Below are 20,323 nucleotides of genomic sequence, written 5' to 3' on the forward strand. Positions count from 1 at the left end.
GTGGATTAAAGGGAATGTCCATTGTAGAAACTTTGCAGGGTAAATGACAGTAGGGAGGTGTAGCAGTGGCTGGACCAAAAGCCTATATTATAAGAGAAGTGTTGCAGACAACAAAACTGGGTATGTGTCCCCATCAACAGGACTGGACTAGGCATGACTAAGCGATGCTGGTGTTTTAAGGCATGTAGCAGCCAGATGACATACGGACAGCAACATGTTACGTTTTAATACTTTCCCAGCAGGCAGATTCACCCAGTGTGGTGCAGCGGTATCGGAAGTATGGGGCATATTAGCCACCAACCCACCAGGCATTTATCTGGTGTGCAGCTGGCCAGTCTATTCAGTACAAAAATAGACTAAGGAACAGGTTGAATTCCAGGCATGATTGGAGAACAGCCATCCTACATACTGTCACAGAGTGACTGGAGTCATATGCCATTTGTTTCCCCTCTGCAGTGTGTGCAGGGTATTTGTTTATTTTTATTTTATTAGAATTTCTCCTTTTTGTGTGTCCAACAGAAGGAGCCTGAAACAGTACATTGTCAGCTGTTCAGTTTGCATTCGAAGACAGCAGCCCAGAGGTAAACCTTTGACAGCTGAGTTAATAAGGAAATGTAGTAAGGGATGGAGAAAGGGAGAGAGAAACATCTCATCTATACAGATAAGCCATTTGTATTACAGAAGTGAGAGTGGCAGAATAATATGCAGGATCTGTTACAAATGGTTTATAAATTAAAATAGAAGTTCCCTCTTTTACTTTGTAGACATTCTGGTAAAGCTGAGTGATCTGTGATCCGAGTGTTGTGTACGAAGCAATAGCGACACATCAGAATAAGGGGTTGGTAAACTGGAGGAGGGGTCCTTTTACTTTATCACACACGTAGTTGCACCTTACGGGATTTAGATATCAAGTCTACCTGCATCAGACACTTAATTGTGACCGCACGTGATGTAGTAAGTCAGTTGAACTAGATAACTATATTGTGAGGTTTCTGCATTATATTCAGCTCCATTATTGCTAAAACAATTTTAGGTCTTCGATACTTTATTAATTGTATAAATTATTGTATACACAGATTACCGAAGCACTGAATTGATAGATAAGCTTGGTATGAAAGAAAAAGAAAAAAAACAAAGAAAAAGCAACTGAAATATTTGATTTTGAAACTAGATTTTCAGACATTTATCTTGGTCCCACTCTGTTTCGGAAAGCCCGCATAGTTTTTGCCATCATTGGTGCAATTCCTAAAGAGGAAAGTGAAATTATATTACATTTGTTCTCTACATCAATAAAGGTCAATATTCACATTATTTTTTTTTATTATTAAAAATGTGCACATTCATATTTGTCTGCAGGTGGTATAATGCATGCTTTGCAGCTTAGAAAAATTCCACTTGGGTTAAACATTTGCCTGGATGAGAAGGCTTTGCAGGGCAACAGGCACAAAGGGCCCTGATTTTGCCAAAGCAATAAAACATCAGGATAATTGAAGAGACAGTTTTTTTTGTGTACTGATGCATCAGGACCAAATCATGGTTTCAGAATGAGGACAGAGTAAATTTTTGTTCAACACTGTAGCATGCCATGTAGAATTTCTAATTTAAGAGAACAAACCTATCACTCATTACATACACATACATATATATATACATATATATATATATATATATATATATATATATATATATATATATATATATATATATATATACACACACACATATATATACACATACATACATATATACACACACACACACATATATATACACAGATACATACATACATACACACACATCTAATATTCTAAACAACCCTATAGATTTTCCATTGTGGGTTTTTTTTGTTTTTTTTTTTATATATATACACATACTTACTCTTTACAGTTTTTTTTGGGTCTTGACTTGGTCCACTCGAATGGCCATTATTAATAGGCAGTCCACTGTTTGTAGATGTGCTTTGATTGGTTGGGGGGATGGACTTGTCCCTGTGTTCAAATTTTTGCAGTCTGATTGTGAATGAAAAATAGAACATGCTTTTGACTATGAATTATAAAGTGCGAATCCACAATAATTCTTTCTGCCAGAAGATTAGTTTAATCTCAACTCACTGCTTAGTTAATTTGGGTAAAGAAAGTATTTTCACACCACAGATTAAACCCTTTCTCTATCATGAGAATTAGGCAATATCCAATTCTCTACATGGCCATGTAAACCTAGTATAGAACAAGAAAAGAATGAGATTGAATCACTTGAATCATGCCCATTCTTTATCTAGAAAACAACTTCTTTACCCTTCTCCTTTGTATAACATAACAGTAAGTAAGTGCCTGCTGAAGTAATCGTAGGTACAGTATCAAGTATCAGGTTCTGGATTACCAAAGCCTTATTGTATTCCTTGATAAATAAATATTACTGGGTGCAATAGTTGTGACTCAAAAGGTATTTATACATTAGGTTATTAAGACTATCCTACATATAAATATACATGTTCTCATCCATTACAACCCCATACCACCTAAAACTTATCATTAAAACAACTAGAAACGTTACTACATGTTTCCGTGACACCTAAAATACCTTCACTGTTAGTCATATGCACATACTGAAAGGTAAATTATTCCAATATATTGGATTCAAGTTAGAACAGGGTTGACCAGGAGTCTCTTAAATCATAAAAAAACATTCCCCCAGGGGCTGTTCTTATGCACGCATCCTGCATAACAACACAGATACACAGCATCAGGAGCACAGCGTCTCAACTTTGTAGCCCCGAATGAAGGGTGCATACATGCATGGGGACAAAGGGGAGAGATAAAGAGAAATGGAAGATAGGAAATAAAAATAGTGGAGATATGAGAACGGGTGATCAAACAAAAGATAGAGTGATAAAAGAAAAAGTGTAAGGTAGGGGGAAAAAATGGAGAGAAACAGGAGGAGAGATCTACAGAAAGAGACCGGGGGGGGGGAAGGTAAGATAAAGAGAAAGGAGGAGCGATAATAAGAAAGATGCTAAAGAGAAAGTTGGAAATAATGAGAAGGAATCGAAGAGAAAGCGGAGAGATAAAGAGAAGTGCTAAACATTAAATGGAGAGCTGATTAAAAAAAAAAAAAAAAAAAAAAGGGAAGATAATGGGAGGTGGGGGGGGTCAAGAGAAAAACCACTGTGAGTGTGGGGTAAGTCATGTAGATGCAATCTGGATGCTAGGACAAATCCTTATGTACATATTATAGAGTTAAAACTGGCTAAAGCAGATATACTCTGTTGTCTATATCAGAGGTTGTTGGAAATTAAGAAAATGGGAATTGTTAATTTAGGAATGTTTTGCAAATATTTGTTTAAATACGTTATATGTGCAGTGTGCCCAGTGACTACTCCCAAAGTGGACTCCACCACTATCCAATATGCTGTGGGCTCCAACACCGGATCTTTTGGAGACCTAGCAATGCCCCTGTACAGCACTATTTACCCATTGTTGTCATCTTTGTGGGTCAGAACAAAAGCCCAGTACAGAAACACATAGTAATTGTTTGATTTCCACAAGGTGAATGGAGTTTATACATGATCGAAAACAAACATTAAAGTGCGTCACAAGAACATGCGAGCTTGACTGACAGCAGCAGGCAGCTCATATATTCACTGGCATTGCAGGCTTAGGTTTCATACTTCAGTTACACAACTAAAATAGTTTATGGTTAAATACTGCTAGGTATCCTAAAACAGCATTCACTTATCCCTCCCAACCTTTACAACGTTCTGAAACACACCCATAACAGCAAACAAAATTGACATGCTTATGAATACGTATTTCTGTAGCACACATTTCCTGGGGTCATAATTAGTGTGCTAAACGTGGTAGAGGGAGTGAAATAAAAAAAGATCCCGCAGGACTTAAACAACATCCTCTCAAGTGATTAAGATTTAAGGAGTTTCATCTTAAAGAAACTTACGGTGCCCATTTCTTTTACCAAGGTATTGACATCCCCATTGTTTCCATGTATTGTATAGCTGAGGGGTGAGGACACTTATCTCCATATCCATGTGCTACCCAAGAATGCTGCCCCTTTCTCATTTTATTCCATAGTAGACCTGTGAGGACACAGACTACATAATGTTTCAGGTGTTCAAATCGAGACACCTGTATTTGGGGGTGTAGCCAAAAGACAGTAGGCGGACCCAGAGGCTTACTCAAAGCTTCACAGCACTGCAAGGTGGCTACGTGGGAGCTCTAGTGGATATCTATGCTGCAACGGGATGGACATCCATTTTACTGCTTGGCTGAGGATCTCCTCAAATGGCCCATGATGTCCACGAGAGTGGGACAGCTACACATATTCCAGTGCTCAACAGTGGGCGCAAAGACATGGCGGCAGTAAGGGCTGCACTTTAAATACAACCCTGCATATAATGAGGTGTTCTTAGGTTAAAAAGGACAGGGTCATTCCTTCAAACTAAAACAGTTAGAACTATACCATCTACTACCCACTGAAGTAGTTCATTCTCTTATCAGGAAACGGTCTGCAAACGTGTCAGTTAACACTAGGTCTCTACATACGCATTTATTCAAGGCAATTGAGAGCTTGCCCATGTACAAGGGGGAAAAAGGTTCACTTAATCCAACAACGTTTGTTCTCTCAGCCACCTTATTTCTTACAGATCATTTCTTTGGAAATTTGAAATTTAAAATACTTTATTTTTTTTAAACACAAAAACCCTGTGGACAGTCATAGCAAACCACTGTTGAATTTTAGACTCACTTGTATTTATCTGGAGGATGAGGTGGTAGAATAAGTCCAGCTGTTCCATGGATCTCTTGCTTTCGACGAATGTAATGAGGAGGTTTTGCTACACCGTGTATATAAGCCAGTTTTACTTGGCGACCTACAGGGTACAATGTAAAGTTAATGCTAATGTTTATTTTAAACGTAAAATTATATCACAAAAGTAGGAATTCAAGAAAAAAGAAAAAAGAAAAAAAAAAAGCCAGATGCAAGAGAAACCGCCCCTTTTAAGTTAGAGTATCTTACCTTTGTACAAGGAATTAATGTCACGATTTGCCCCATCATCATGGGGTTACCTACTAAGGCAGTATGGTACAAATGGAATCAACAGAATCAAAACAAACTACTGCATCCAGGTGCCGTTAGGCTCTGAATTTATTTCCCAGAATTGATCTAGATTTATATATAATAAGTTATCAGTAAACCTAATAGCATTCACAAAGTCAGAAGTTGAAAATAACTCCAGACATGAGGGTGGAGCTTACATTACCCAATAGGAAGTCTCTTTGCTGCATTATTCTGCTCTTGCATTTTCTTGTTCACATGTCACCATGGACAACTGGGACATGGCCTCTCTGAACTTCTACAAAAGGGTGGAGCCCCCCCGATTGGCAGAACGGGGAGAGGCTATCCCATATGTATGTCATTTTGCAGAAGTCCACAGAGAGGCCAGAAGAATACAGATAATTTCACGGAGAAAGGGATGTGCAGAAATGCATTTCTTTTTCAGCAAATTTGTCATTATTCTGGCCTCCTGGTGAACTGTGGCAGAAGGGCGGAGGCTCATCACATACCCTCTTCCTCTGCCCTTTTGTGGAAGTTGTATCTGCTGCATTGTGCAATATTTAAGTGTCACTGCATGGCAATGTGGTGCTTGGCCTGATATACTGTACATAATATGACTCAAGAGACTGCTTGTGATAAAAACACTTTCATAGATGTCCATGCAGCCTGTGATGAAAACACATCAGAACTTATTCTACAGTTAACTGACGCCATCAATGACACTGCATTGACTGCATAATTAAAAAAGAAAACAATCTTTCATCCAATTCTCTGTGTGTTTTCAGTGAATTTTGTTTTTTTTTAGTAAGGGTTTATCACTGTGGATTTTGCCAGTTTACCGTGAGACCCTTATGTTGGACTTTCAGAGTAACGATACTACAACCCATCAACTGCTGATTGATGCCGTTTAAATGCTATAGTGCGTCTGGTGACTTTTACATCCATTGAATCTAAGTGTTCTACTGTCTGTCGTATTGCATGATCTTTAAGTGTCAATTACTAAAACGCTCTTAAATCATTCATACGATTTAAACTACTGGGAGCGGTTTTGTGTAATGGTGCGGTGTAGCCTGGGCCTGATAGTACTGTACATATTAACAGAACACTTAGATTCAATGGATGTAAAAGTCACTAGGTAACAGCCTGTAGGGAGGGAACAATTTAGAGAGTGTGAGAGTGAATGAGGGCAAGCAAAGAAACCATCAACATTTAAACTATGATTCAGAGCTGTTCCTTGGGGGGTCCCCTCCTTGTTTTCAGAGATTTGTACAAACTGACATAATTGGTAGATTTTGTTAAAATTGTAATTCATACGAATGCAGAAGTCTATATAATATCTATATTACTTGAAATAACAGACCATAAAATAGTAACTCTCTCTAACCAAGAGAAACTGTCAATAGTATTATTCCACTGCTATTTACAAAAACTCTCTTGTATATTGTCATCAGCATGGCCACTGGGTAACATGTTATTGCCTGACTCCACCTAACTTACTCCAAGCAGCATTATGGTATTACAATCCATCCATGATTACTGCCTTTTGGAGACAGGAAGTTCAAGGTAGGGAAGTAAATACTGCAGGTTTTGCCGACTGCTTGTTATGCAAGCAGTGGTATATTCTAGCTTTAAACCAGTTAGACATAAGGTGGCAATTCCTGGAAAGCGGTGTATTTAGAATGCAATATCAAAGTCCCTGTAGGTATAATGGTCAGGTGTCCCAATAGTTTTGTCCGTATAATGTGTGTGTGCGAGTGCAATTTAAAAAAATAAATCACAAAGTATGGTCTTAAACAGTACTGAGCATACACAAAAAAAAAAAAAAAAAATGTATCACAGTAGTGCTCTTGTGGTACACATTAACTAGGAAAGCAGATCAGGTGAATATATTCAGCGTGTAATCTCAGATCAATGGGGTAATTCGAGATCCGGCAAAAAAGAAAAAAAAAAAAAAAAAAATCTTCCCCACATACCATAATAAATATGCATTTTTCTTTGTTCCTACTGATATGTACTACTAAGACAAAAAGGCACTATGCAAACTACAGCATATACACATGAATAACATTTGAATACCTTTTGGTTTTCCAGAATGAGCAGAACTGATGTTTTGAGTTATCATCCTTAACTTTTCCTCTCTCTCTGTGAAAAGTCTTATGTACATCTCACGCCATGACTCATATTCAAGAAGCTTTTGGCCTCTGAAGTCCCTTTCACAGTGCTTTTTCCATAAGTCCCCAGAGTCTTCAATGAAGGCCTTGCAAGGATAACAAATAAAAGAAGCATTTGTGATCTTTATTTCCAGGCTTAAGTGTGCTATACCACACATTGTGTACACAGCGTGGTATATTGGGACAAAGGACACATACCGAATTGCATTCTTCAATCCGGCTTAGCTGTTCTGGAGTACAGCGCTCAAGAACAGGCATTAGGATTTCAAATGGTACTCCACCAACCTCTTGGATGGCTATAAAAGTAAATTACGTTTTTAAAATCATAAACGTTGTTTGTAAAACATTACAAAATAACTGCATTCAAGTGGACAAGTTGGTGCCAATGCAACCCATTTAAAATGTAATAACAGAGTCTGTTTACCCCTGAACAGGTCTGTAAGCGGTGACTGTGTCTATTTCAAATTTTACTTTTAGTACCAAACGTGGCTCTGCAGGCAAGCGTAAATTGCCAAGGTGATGGGATGAATAAATGTGGCCTTCATGGAACAGGCAAGCTTCTATGAAGTCCATCTTCAAATACAGAGGGGGATTTCTTAATTAACACAAACAGCTGTTCTTGCTACAGGGATAAAGTGTAGCATGTAAAGCTCCAGAAGCAGGCAATCTTTGAAGTCAAACATACTTCTAGTTGTACAACAATCTACAGAACGAAGGTATTCCTTTTAGTACATTATTTTTCAATTTAAGATACTCAATGGCAACTAGTCATCTACTGAAATCACACATACGATTCTAATGAACTCTAACATGATAGCTATTGTAATTCCTGCTTAAGCAAAGTTACACCTCAATTTTCCATTAATATGAATAATAATGCACAGAACGTAGAATGTATGTCAAGTACTCACAGTCAACATTATTTTGAAGAACACGTATACATTGTTCATATAATGTAAGCATCTTTGGAAGGTAAATGGTCTTTGATCCGGAGTACACCAACATTTTAGTGTTTAATCTGCGTCCAGTAAAGCCATTTGATTCACATCCAGTGTTGGCCAAAGCATCTGGAACATAGGCTAAAGAGAAAATAGAGAATTTTCCAAGTAACTCAGTTAACAGCCAGTAACGTTATAGTTGCTGGGTTATATTGCATTGAGGAACACATATGGGCCAGTATGGTTTGTGTCTTTTGTGTAGTGTTTGAAAAGATGTCCTTTTAAAGTTACTTAATATTAGATATAGGGAAATAGGAGCATGCAAATATTCTAAAACTGGATTATATTCTAGAAGATTGAGAAAATGTCTATACGTTAGCATGATAAACTGCTAAATAAAACTGTAAATAACCCTTTATTAACACATCTGCACACCATATGCAGGTTTTGTCAAGCTATGCTCATCACGCCACAGGTCTATTATACGTTTATTCTTTCATTTAGGCAAATAAATGTTAAAGCTGTAATTGTATTATTTCCTCTACAGCTTTAATCACATATAAGACTCATCAGTTGCTCTGGCAACAATCAGTACCTGCTTGTGTCAAAATGAATTTTCAACAAAACAATCTGACATTTTAGAAACAAAAAAATTATTTCTGGCAATGATGTTTCTAATGCTGTATTTCATTACAAATTCCATTCAGCAGAGCATTTAGTAGTATATTTCTATTTTCAAACCATCACTATAGTTGGTTACTGTAACTAGGGAACATTGGTACGATACATGTATTACAAGTGTGAATGCGTGGATATTTCATGTTAGTTTTAGACAGTTTATAGGGAGATCATGTCCTGCTAAGGGCACGAGGCAGACTGTAAAACCTAGTATGCAGGCCAATCTTGCATTTAAAGCCAAGACCCTCTAATTGGGTAGACAATTACCATAAAAGATATGCTAGCTGCAGAATATTATATTATCAGTTCGGTTTCAGTGTGAAGAGAATATACAGGATTGATGAATAGAGTTCAGCTGCACTGTATTCATTAGGCGACCATTTAAGACTGCCACTCATTTTGCAAGCACATACATTTCAGATTTGTATAACCTAAAAGTTATTACATTTATCTTACGTTTATTATCAGCGGTGTGAGGTGGTGAAGAAAGTACAGAATAATCTGGCAATACTTTAGGAAGTGGAAGATTGAGTAAATCTGCCAATGAGTTTGTCTTGAGCTGAAAACAAAACAAAAAGTTATGAACATGTACCTAGCTACAACATCTAGCGACAACTTGCACCTCCTCAAAATATTTAGAGTTAGAACAAAGGCATGCTAAGGACTTCAAGGGATATATAGTATCAATGAGATGACATTGCGGCATCAATGAGATGACATTGAGGTGCTAATTAGAATGGGGGTATGTGTAATATTCAACTAATATACTAAAACATCCAATTTTGAGAGGGTACTAGGTATCAACAAGAGGCATCACCAAGGCCTGGGGCACTAATACAAGGGGGCCCCATTTTTCTTTTGGCCAACAATTTTTCCTTTAACACAAATAAAGCATTCTTAATATAAAATTAAAAAAAAAGCTTATTGAAGATTCCTCTACTTTCCTTCAAGATACTACACACTGTTCATATTAAGCATTGGCATCACATTGGCATCTAAAGCCTAGCCACAGAACATCTGTAAAATAGGCACTGAATGTGCAACTAAAGAGGATTGTTAGCAAGTGGCACTTAAACTACTGATCAAGACGGTCCCATTTCAGGACAGCTGACAAAAGATTAGAATTTGGGGCACAACATAATATTACATATACCTCACAACACAGAGGTGAAAAAAACTAGGCACTTCTAAATTGGTTGTTGAAATCAGCCATTGAACTTGGATGCTTCTTGTTGTCTGGGGCCCTTCAGTCCTCTCACCAGCAGGATACAAGCTCCTGCACAGCCTGTTACTGGGGACACAAGCTGATGTAACAGAGAGAAAAGACAGGGAGGACAACAAAATAAGGGAAGAAGATTGAATCTTACCACAGTCATGTAAAGCCCTCTCACACTTCCTGCCTGGATGCAGGTGGACACTGGGAGAGAGGTGCTGGATCTGGATTAATCAGGTAATATACAAACCCGCTGTAGAGCCTGCTCTCCACTGGTAGTGTCTGACAGTACCTCGTATTAATCCAGACCTCACAAGCAGCACAGTTTATGACAGCAGTGGACCTACTACAAATCCAACAAAATGGGAGTTTCAAGGCCCCCTACTGCTCCAGGACCCTGGAGCAATTGCTCATTGTGGCCCTTGGTTAATCCAGCCCTAAACATCACAGAAAGCCATTAGGTACCGAACATGGAAGTACAAGGCTCACCTCCTTCACAGGAGCATCATCGGTTTCTAACTTGACTTCTATGCTTACAGGGTTGGCAGAGGCAGGTGGAGTTTCCACCACTGATAACTGCACATTGCAATACTGCTTACAAATTTGGATTTTTCTAGGTGGCTCGCTTGAGGAACATTGTTTCTTTTTCCTTTTATTTGAAACTTGATCATAATTAAGGTAAGATTCAAAGGACATTGTAGGGACACCAGAGTCATCTTCATCAGAATTTTTTCCATCTTTATTCTTCTCTAAGCTTTGTTTGAAATGGTTGTCTAGAACTTTGCTCTTTTGATTCTGACTGTTTTTGTCACATTGTTTGCCTTCCTCTTTTGGGGAAGGTTTCTTTTCCTTCTCCATGGGGGTTGAGGAAGAATGCTTTTCTGACCTTTTCTTTTCACCATCCAAATTTCTTGAATCCTTGTCTTTAGAGCTAGAATGACTCTTTGATTTATCAGGGGGTTTTCCTTCTACCTTAATTGTTTTCTCAGACTTCGCTTTATGTTGGTGTGTCTTTTTTTGTGTGCTGCTTTCTTCTGACTTAGATGACTTAGTTTGATTGCTAGCTTTTGATACACCTTCATTCTTCTCTCTGGACATAGAATGGGCTACCTTCTTGTCTTCTGTAATCTTTTTATCATGCTTTTCCAGTTTCTGGTCACTGAAATTAAGACAGGTTTATAATTAATCTTATAATAAAAAAATAATAAGTGTAAAAGCATAATGTATAATACATACAGTATAGCATCTTTGGGACCAAAGTCAAATAAATAGTTTGAATATGTGCCAACACTTGTAAGACTTACATCCACCCAATCCATTGCTACTTCCTTGGTGTACTGGCATCCTCTAAAATAATACCGTATTTGTTGCAGGTTGGGATATCACTCCATTCAGGAGCAACATATAGTTAAGAATCGCCACCGGTAAGAAACAAAAAAACAAAAAAAAAAAAAACAGGACAAGAAACCTGCATTTAGGCTGACCTGATAAATTGTTTTATAAGGGTCCCCATTTAATTACACACTTCCTATTGGGTACTTAAGAGCTATCTTGTTGCCCTACCCTTTCATACCACTTATCGCAGACCTATACTATGGAGAATTTTTTTTTTTTTTTTTTTTTTAGCGGATGAAAGTTTTCCACCCTTATCTAAATTAACAATAAGATCTAAGTGACAGAGAAGGTACATTAAATAATGCAGCATTGCAGTATTTACACTTGAGGTTCTTTAATTTCAGGAACCAGCTTCTTCCATTGAAGAACAATTGATCTTGCAACATCTCCCACGTCGTAGTGTTTCCGAAAACTGTTCACAGTTTTCCCAATCCCAGTTTCCTGCAGAGGTGGCAGGGAAAAGGTCTTTAAAAGCTTAATCCATACCGTCCTAACAAAGACATGTTCTACAAAGAGTTCAGTTTTTTCACCTTCTATTGATAATGTCTGCCAGCATTACATTTCCAGCAGAGCCATGCCCTGAACACAATATAAATCCAAGCAGCCTTTTAATATATGGGTGGTTTGGGCAGGAAATGCCACAGCTAGTGGAAACCTGATCCATTTTCCAAAACCAAACCAACATCTGTGATATACTTTACTCACAGTGATTAGCCAGCAAGCAATTACATTTTATAACCACCAATTGTATTTCTTTAAACAGTGGAGGATTACCCTTTTAAAGTACTGTGGAACAACTACCAAGAAAAATGTAAAAGTAAAAAATAAATTGCTATCAAATCCTAGAGGTTATGTCTAAAGATCCAATTTTAGTGCAAAGACTTAAAGGTAGAACAGTCATCATGGGCAGTCCACTGGTTGCCATAGTCACTATTTCAAAGGGACAGTAATGTCCGACACCCCTAGTATAATATTAATTCTTCCAAAATGACAGACACTTACCTGACACAGGAGTTCGAGCCATGCTGCAAAATCGGCTTTCTTTCTCCACGATCTGAAATTTCTTGACAATGAATGGCTCCCTAAAATCTCAATCAGTGGCAGTAGAGTATTTCCAATGCAATCAATGGGAGTATGTTTCCATCGCTGATTGACAGCTTAAGTGGCCAATAAGTGGCAGGAAGATACTCCCACTGAAATCAGTGGGAAGACAATTACACGTGCGCTGATGCCTAAACAGAGCCCTGCATGCAGTGTTCACCAGAGACAGCCCGTGCAGGGAGAGGCATTTGGCCAAGGACATCTCCTAGAGAGCATTTAGCTGGGGAGAGGAATGCAGAATCCCCCATGCATTTGCAAAATGGGCCCACACACCTATCATATGCATTAGAGTGTAAAAAGAGCTTTACAAAATACAAAGTTATAGAAACTACTCATAGTTTCATACTTGTACTTTGTACATAACATGTGCAACACCCTAAAAAGTCATCTATAGTTATAATGCAGTTTTCCAATTAAAGAGAACACAACTAAGTTTTTAAGCCAAAACATTCTGCAAGTAGTTGTAAGCCACCTACCACAAGGATTTCCAGAGAGATGTCAAGCTCTTGCAAGCTTCTTAGGGCTTTGGAAATCTACGGGGAAGCAAAATGCAAGCCGACAAATTATGTCACAAGGTTTCATCTTTCAGGTAAATCAGTACATCAAGCACACCTTCTCAATGGCATATATGCGAGACTCTGCTCTGGAGAGCTTCCAATCTTTTGTATCGCAGCCCATCAGCAGAGAATTATGGGGCCGTTTCACCAACCACAGCATTAGAAACGGCGTTTCTTGCATAGGCTACTGTTTAATCGCTCAAACATTGTACGTTCTATAAAGAAACAACCTGTGCACCAACATGTTTTATAGAAACATCTTTATAGAACTTAACATTCATTAGCATACAGAACCAGTTCAGTGTGTTGTCTGGGCTGAAAAAGCTGTCCAAAATATTACATAATTAACAACGTCAGCCTCTAGAACTGGAGATAAAGGACATTTATTGGAACAATATTAAATAAAAACATTTTTTGTCAAAGATAGGGGCAGTTATGTGTGTGTATTAGGATTACATTTACGGTAATATCCATGCATGATACTCTACATTAAAAAGGTGCTGGTTTCACTTACTCAAATTAGGAGACTTTTTTAAATAGCATTTAGAATATCCATTTTTATTGTCGTATAAATAACACTTTTCAGATCAAATTCTTGGTTCCAGTTATGCAGCTGAATGGGGTATAGACTTAAGTTTTGAAAAACTAGAGTTTGTGTATTCTTAGGTCTTAAATACATACACATTATCACACAAGTATTCAGACACCTTATCAATTTCTTTGGTGTCTAGAGCAAAGAAGGGGTCCTAACAAGGACATGGTCACCTTTGGCCACATTGACCTCCACCTGTGACCCATTGAAGCTTCAAATTTCACAAGAGAAACCTCACTGATCATTGTTCAGGCTGATGATCTGAAGGAAACCGTAAGACCCAAAGAACAGAAATTAAGGCTAAAGTAGTACAACTGCATAAAACAGGAATGTAGTAAAAAAAAAAAATCCAAGTGCTTGGATACACTGGTGAGACAGATAGATCAAATAGGAAGTGGGAGACGAGTCACCGCATTGGACACTGCCAAGAAAAGAATCTCTCAAAACTTTCTCAACACTCAAACAGACCTTGGCCAAGAAGAGGCCAACAACAACAGAGTTCAGTAGCTGTAAGTGAAGTAACCATTTTGGCCATGTGCCATGCAACCATATCAGTTCTAAAAAATAAAAAAAAAGTTACTCAAAAATTTATTTGACCATATCTCTGGTGCTTGTAATAAAGCTTGGTCTGCTTCAGTCCACCAAAACGGGGGGGGGGGGGTTTGATCACCTTTCGGCAGTTTGCTTATCCAAAGCAATACCAAAGGATCACTGCGGCTCAAGAACAAAAAAGGTGCGTGTCCTAGAGTGATTTAGCCAAAGTCCTCAATCCCACTGAGAAACTATGGCACTATTTGAAAAATGCCCTCCACAAGAAATGTCAAAACAACCTGGAGCAAATCTAAAAAGAGTAGACTGAAAATCATTCTGACACTGTGTCCAAACCTGGCACATACTTACCCCAACAATTACTGCAGCAATAGCTGGCCCTGGCAAAATATTGCGTGGGTGTTGAATACTTATATAAGTATTTCATTTCTCTTTACAATCGGTTTTGGGTTTCAGTTTCGAAAACTTCTGTATTTTTTTTTTTTTTTAATTTTAAAGTCTATCCTTTGCAAAATATGCAATGGGTCTGAATACTTTCGCAAGGCACTAATTATATACACACATTGGGTCCGATATATACCTTAAATCTCAAAATACAACCATCTACCTTAAATACATCTATTTCCTACAGCAAACATGAGAATTCTTTTTGAGTAATTGCACCAACTGGAAAGTGAATGTATCCCGTTTCTCCTGGGCATATAAAGTTACGGACATTGTTTTATACTAGTCATGGTAAGCTCATGTAAACCTTATGCAAGCAATCATATGATTATACACCTTCCTTTGTTATATGAAGATTCAGCTAGGAGAATATAGCTTAATATACTGATCTACCGTAACATATGTTTTATTATTAGATGCTGTGTAACATGAAAACAGACATGGCTGAGATGGGTAAAACACTGACAGCCATGTATGGGAAGGGCCTCCTGTTCTCTAGGAATGGCTGAGTGTGCAGTGAGCTCAGAAGCTATGTATGGGAATGCCAGGGGATATAGACTGCTCAGTTTACACTGGGCTATAATTGGGTAGTGCACATGCCATTAGCTCCTTGGGTGAAGCAGGCTGACCTCACAAATCTGGCCTTATATTTTGTGACATGAATTTTCAGAGAGATTTTTAAAGAGTTTAAAAAAAAAAAGTGCATCATACTTTTGGGTCTGATTATGAAAACCATGCCATATTGTGTATGGTGGCACATTTCTTTATAAGATGCACACAATTTTCAATAGGCAGATATAAAATCATATACTGCCTTTTTAACACTGACACTATGATGATTTTTATTCTGCTAGGTACATTTGCAAGGTTCAGGGGCAGAAGGGTATGTGTGTAACCAAGCTTTGTAATTCAAAAAGTAAAAGAAGTAAATCGATTCATACCTTTCGTCTGACCTACTCTGACTATTTTTATTGATGCAAAGATTCAATTCAGCTTTTGGCCCTTCATGAATGTTGAAAGGGTTTGAGCAGCCTCAGTTTCAGGACAGGGTAACAAATGGTGTGCAAGCACCAGACCTAAAGCTGCAGGAGAGGTAAGTAGATGCAGGCAGGAGGTAGGGGGTATGTAGGTTTGTATGCATGCATAGGAGGAGCATGAATGTCTATATCTATACTTGTGTGAGCATGAACGTGCATGTCTTGTGTTTGTGTGTGAGCATGAATGTGTATATATAAGTGGTAATAGAGAGAGTGCATTGCAATGAGAAGTGTATGTTGCAAGGGGCAAAGGAGGCACAGACAAGCTTTTTGGGGACAAAGATTTGGGTTAGTATGGCACTGATTAGCTGCTCAGGGCAAAGGTGGCACATATACTTTAGTGAAGTTGAGGGGCACTGGGATAGTTTTCGCACTGGGGGTCTGTGGTTTCTCGTTACACCCCTGGCATATATAACATTTTATATAACCTTTATCTACGTTTAACTGCTGCCGCTATACTCTCAACCATTCTTCTAATGTACTATAATTATTTGGCTTGTTCCATCCAACGTCTGCAACTGTCTACCCAGTGGCAGACATTTGTATCATCTGCAAGAAGGCATACCCTACATGTAAGAATTTTTAATATTGTTTCAAAATCCAAGCCCAACACATGCACATACAAAACAAGCTCCTAAAGTAGCCCTAATCCGCTACGTTAGGACTTTCTATGTTACAGGAGAGTCTAATTCTGTTCGCCCACATGCATGTGCGAGATAGATAGATATAAGTACACTAATCTACAAAAAGATCATATTTTAACATCTTTATCTCTAACAAGTTCATGGCGCCATTACTGTGTAAACCTTGCTTCTCCCTTTTTTCCTATATTAATCATACTTTGATCAGTAAACAGCACTGCAATCAACCAGGCCGATGAGAGACACACCTCTCCCGAGTCCTTCTAGTGGGTGTCATCATTGACAACTACTGAAAGGGAATGCCTGATGGCATGTTTGGGAAATTATACCAGAGCTCATGCCATGACACTGAAGCAGTCAGCCTGGAGACACAGAAGACTGATCTCCTTGCAGATGCACAAATGTTGGACTGGCATTAAGTGGTTGGCACTACCATGTCATTGGATATTTGTAGTTTATGTATATGCGTTGCTTTGATCACACACACTTGCATAAGTTGAAAGTATTGTACAAGATACTAAACATCTTGAAGCTGTACAACATCTAAAGACTCCTATATACCCTTAATATTTCGCATAACCAAACCTGGGCACCTTTGTTGGCTACACATCACCCCTAGCCACAAAGGGGTTCTCAGCCTCAGAATGCTGAGGAGTGGCCAGGTGAGGGCAGCAAGGGAGGTCAGAACTTTCTCTGCCTGTGAGGGGAGCTCATCTGACTAGGATTCCATGATCCCCACAAGTGGGACAGTGGGTTAGCTTGGTAGGACAGTGCCAAAAAAGGCTACCCCGTAGCATCCAACAGTCCTGTTTTCCAACATATTAGTCTATTTACCAACCAGTAGATGTTACCATGCAACCTAAAGGCGACCCCTAAGTCATGCAACCAGTTCACTTCTGGGTGAATAGACTGCATAATCCTCCATTCAGCTCTCCCATATCCTTTTCCGTGAGTAAAACCCATTGACTTCCCCACACAAGATGTGAAAAGTTATTAATTAATGCACTATGTAGGGCCAACAAACCCCCTTCTTAAAAGAAAAGCAAGTTTCTCCTGCCCTTAATACAATGTTTAAGCAAGAGAACCTTTAAGAAGTCTCATGGAGTTAAATATACATTACACATATTCTACTGAGTTTCTCATAATAAAAGGACATAGTTGTACCTGCATAATGCACGTCGACATGATTTGCCATCTCTGAATCATTACATACAAGTCAATTTTTACACAAATTTGCAGACAGTGGAGATCATGGGCTGGTAAGGGAGATCAAATGTGCCCATCTACATCTGCTTTACCTTTCCTACTTTTCTGCCTGCTGTCGGATGTCTCCACAATACAATGGTGCTATATAAATCAAATAAATAACAGCAGCTTCCATATTATTATGTATCCTGGCTTTTTAGCAATGGGGTTAGACAGGCTAACTACTTGAGGGGTCCTGTCTGTCTGTAAACACACCGTTACCCTGGTGTTGAGTCACTAAAAAGACATTCACGATAAGTTCAGAATAAATATTTTATCTGTATGATTTAATTATGTAACATGATGAGATTGTTTTTTGTTCAAGAATGGTAAATTTAACAGTATAATTTTCACCTTGTAACCCACTGAAGATGAGGTCAAACCATTTGATATTCTTGTTACAGTATTTGCTCAAAAGTTTATTTTTTTATTATAAATAAAAAAAAATTGCAAAATAATCTGGAAAAAAAACAAAAAAGCTTTGTTATAATTCTTAAAACCTCAGATCCTGTCAATCACATCCCCGAACCCAATGCAAATTGGGTGAGGGATGTTCAAAGGATGCCTCTGGATTGAGACAGGCCTGGAACACCCAAGATTTAAAAAAAAAAAAATAAAAAAAAAAAATAAAAGGGGGTGCAGTTGTTGCCTTAAGAGTTATGAAGACCAGGAGGATTTTTTTTAATTATTATTATTATTATTATTATTATTATTTTTATTTAGTTATATGATCGCTATGAAAATCAATCACATGCAATAAATGACAATTCAGTCATCTGTGAATTAAACACCGACACGTTGATCTTGTGTCTGAGAGAAAGAGGAGAAAAAGATATGGTGTCTGAAAATAAAGTAATAAAAGCATAAAAAATATTTTAATTGCATTTTCACAACCTTTATTGCATTTTAAACAGTAAACAGAGTGGAGTCTCCAAAAAAATAGTTTCAAGATAAGTTTTTTTTTTTTTTTTTTTTTTTTTATTACCCCCCACTTCTGCACATCATTTATGAGGGAGTTGCAAAAAAACGTTTCTTCTTCTTCCAATAGGGTTCTTACCTCCAGAACAATTTTTTTAAATTTTTTTATAATGGATTATAAAACAAAATCTTTTGGTACTGGGACGCTTGCATGGGGGAGGGGTAACGCAAAACTGAAATAAATGAAACCAAAGACAGGTGATATACAGTAACACACACACACACACACAATGCCTCTTAAAAGCAGAGCCCTCTATACGCTTTCCCCTATGAAGATTTCTAACTAAGCAAAGATCTAATGTCTCATACTGACGGATCCACCTGTGCCAATTAATCCTCTGATTGCACTCATTTAAAGAGCGTGTGTAAACCTGAACATTTTTGTAGCAACATTCACGTAACTAGCAAGTTTCCATAATAAACGGCATATATTATACATTTGTCACATCAGTGGAACTGCGTTTTAAGTTTCTATCCATAAACCATGGAAATGAATCCATACCAGAGTCCTTTTTTTGGGCCCCAAATGCCTATCGCTTAGAAACAGAAATCGATGGTAAATAAGAACCATTTGGCCCATCTAATCTACATGTTTCCTTAATCAGTCATTGATCTTGTCTTAGATACAGTATAGCCATATGCCTATCCCATGCATGATTACATTCCCTCACTGTATTAGTCTCTACCGCTTCTGCTGGGAGACAGTTTCCATTTAGCTACTACCCTCTCAGGAACATAAAACATCCTTACGTTACATGTAAACCTCTGACCCTCTAATTTTAGGCTTTACACTTTCGTTCTAATATTGCTCCTCTTCTGAAATAAATTCCTATCCTGTACTTTGTTAAACTAATTTAAGTATTTAAATGTTTCTATCACATCTCTCCTCTCTTTCCTCCAAGATATATTTTTTTCTCCCCAGAGGCCCTTCCTAGGTGTTCAGAATGCTTGAGGTGTATATGCGTCACAGCCCTAAAAGTCACAATAATGTATTTATAAACATCAGCATATTCGTTAATAAAGTTCTGAAGACAGTCTTCTAAATACACTGCTCAGATATAACAAACAGTTACAAGACAACATCAAAAGTCTCTGTAAAGCCATGCGGTAGCCAAACCATTTTAAACAAAGTCACATTTTGAAGAGCTGGAAGCAATGATAGATAGATAGCGCAAACAGATCCTTCTGACCCAGTCATCAAGCTCAACACCTGTTCCCTGTCTACAATACCTCTAGCTAGAGTCTCAATGTAAACACTCTAATAATAAGCACAGACCCGTGGATACTCCACAAAATAAGTTATAATTTGGATTTAAGACAGCCCTTTACGCCACAGCTTATGTATGCTCTTTCATACAATACCTTTTTAGGATCCTGAGCATGGCTAAGGCGCTCTTTGAGCTGCTGGACTCTCTGAACTACGCTCTTTGTGTCCATATTCGCAGGCTAGACACACCCTGCTAGGGTCTCCCACCTGTCTGCAAGCATTCATCCAGCCAGGCCCCTGGCCGCTATAACAGTCTTATATAAGTGACCACACAAGAGCTGGAACTGGAATAATTCCAAAGTACTGATTTAACCCCTTGAAGACCAGGAGTGTTTCAATACTTTTACTATATAATCACTTATGTCTCTCATTATTTATTTAGATCATGTTAGAGACACACACATATATATATATATATATCTATATATATATATATTTATATATATATAT

The 20,323-nt window shown here is 38.0% G+C and overlaps 1 protein-coding gene across 1 annotated transcript; it reads right to left on the minus strand.

Annotated features, from left to right (window-relative positions):
* Positions 1 to 1,034: 1,034 nt before the first annotated feature.
* LOC128484266 (elongin-A-like) lies at positions 1,035 to 20,052 on the minus strand. The gene is made up of 11 exons (XM_053460597.1): positions 19,969 to 20,052; positions 13,040 to 13,096; positions 11,785 to 11,903; positions 10,557 to 11,226; positions 9,311 to 9,413; positions 8,150 to 8,317; positions 7,437 to 7,534; positions 7,144 to 7,324; positions 4,759 to 4,882; positions 1,879 to 2,009; positions 1,035 to 1,245 (listed from the first exon to the last, which is right to left on the minus strand). The coding sequence occupies exons 1-11, from the start codon at positions 20,041 to 20,043 to the stop codon at positions 1,184 to 1,186; spliced, it is 1,788 nt and encodes a 595-aa protein (XP_053316572.1). The 5' UTR covers positions 20,044 to 20,052; the 3' UTR covers positions 1,035 to 1,183.
* Positions 20,053 to 20,323: the final 271 nt, after the last annotated feature.

This window comes from Spea bombifrons, chromosome 3 (assembly GCF_027358695.1).
Source record: "Spea bombifrons isolate aSpeBom1 chromosome 3, aSpeBom1.2.pri, whole genome shotgun sequence".
NCBI lineage: Eukaryota > Metazoa > Chordata > Amphibia > Anura > Pelobatidae > Spea > Spea bombifrons.

Coding starts and splice junctions, on each gene's coding strand:
- LOC128484266 (XM_053460597.1), bottom strand. CDS start 20,043: ATGGACACAAAGAGCGTAGTTCAGAGAGTCCAGCAGCTCAAAGAGCGC. Junction 8,318..9,310: donor TCACACCGCTGATAATAAAC/GTAAGATAAATG, acceptor TTTTCTCTTTAG/CCTATGTTCCAGATGCTTTG. Junction 2,010..4,758: donor CATCCTCCAGATAAATACAA/GTGAGTCTAAAA, acceptor ATTCACAATCAG/ACTGCAAAAATTTGAACACA.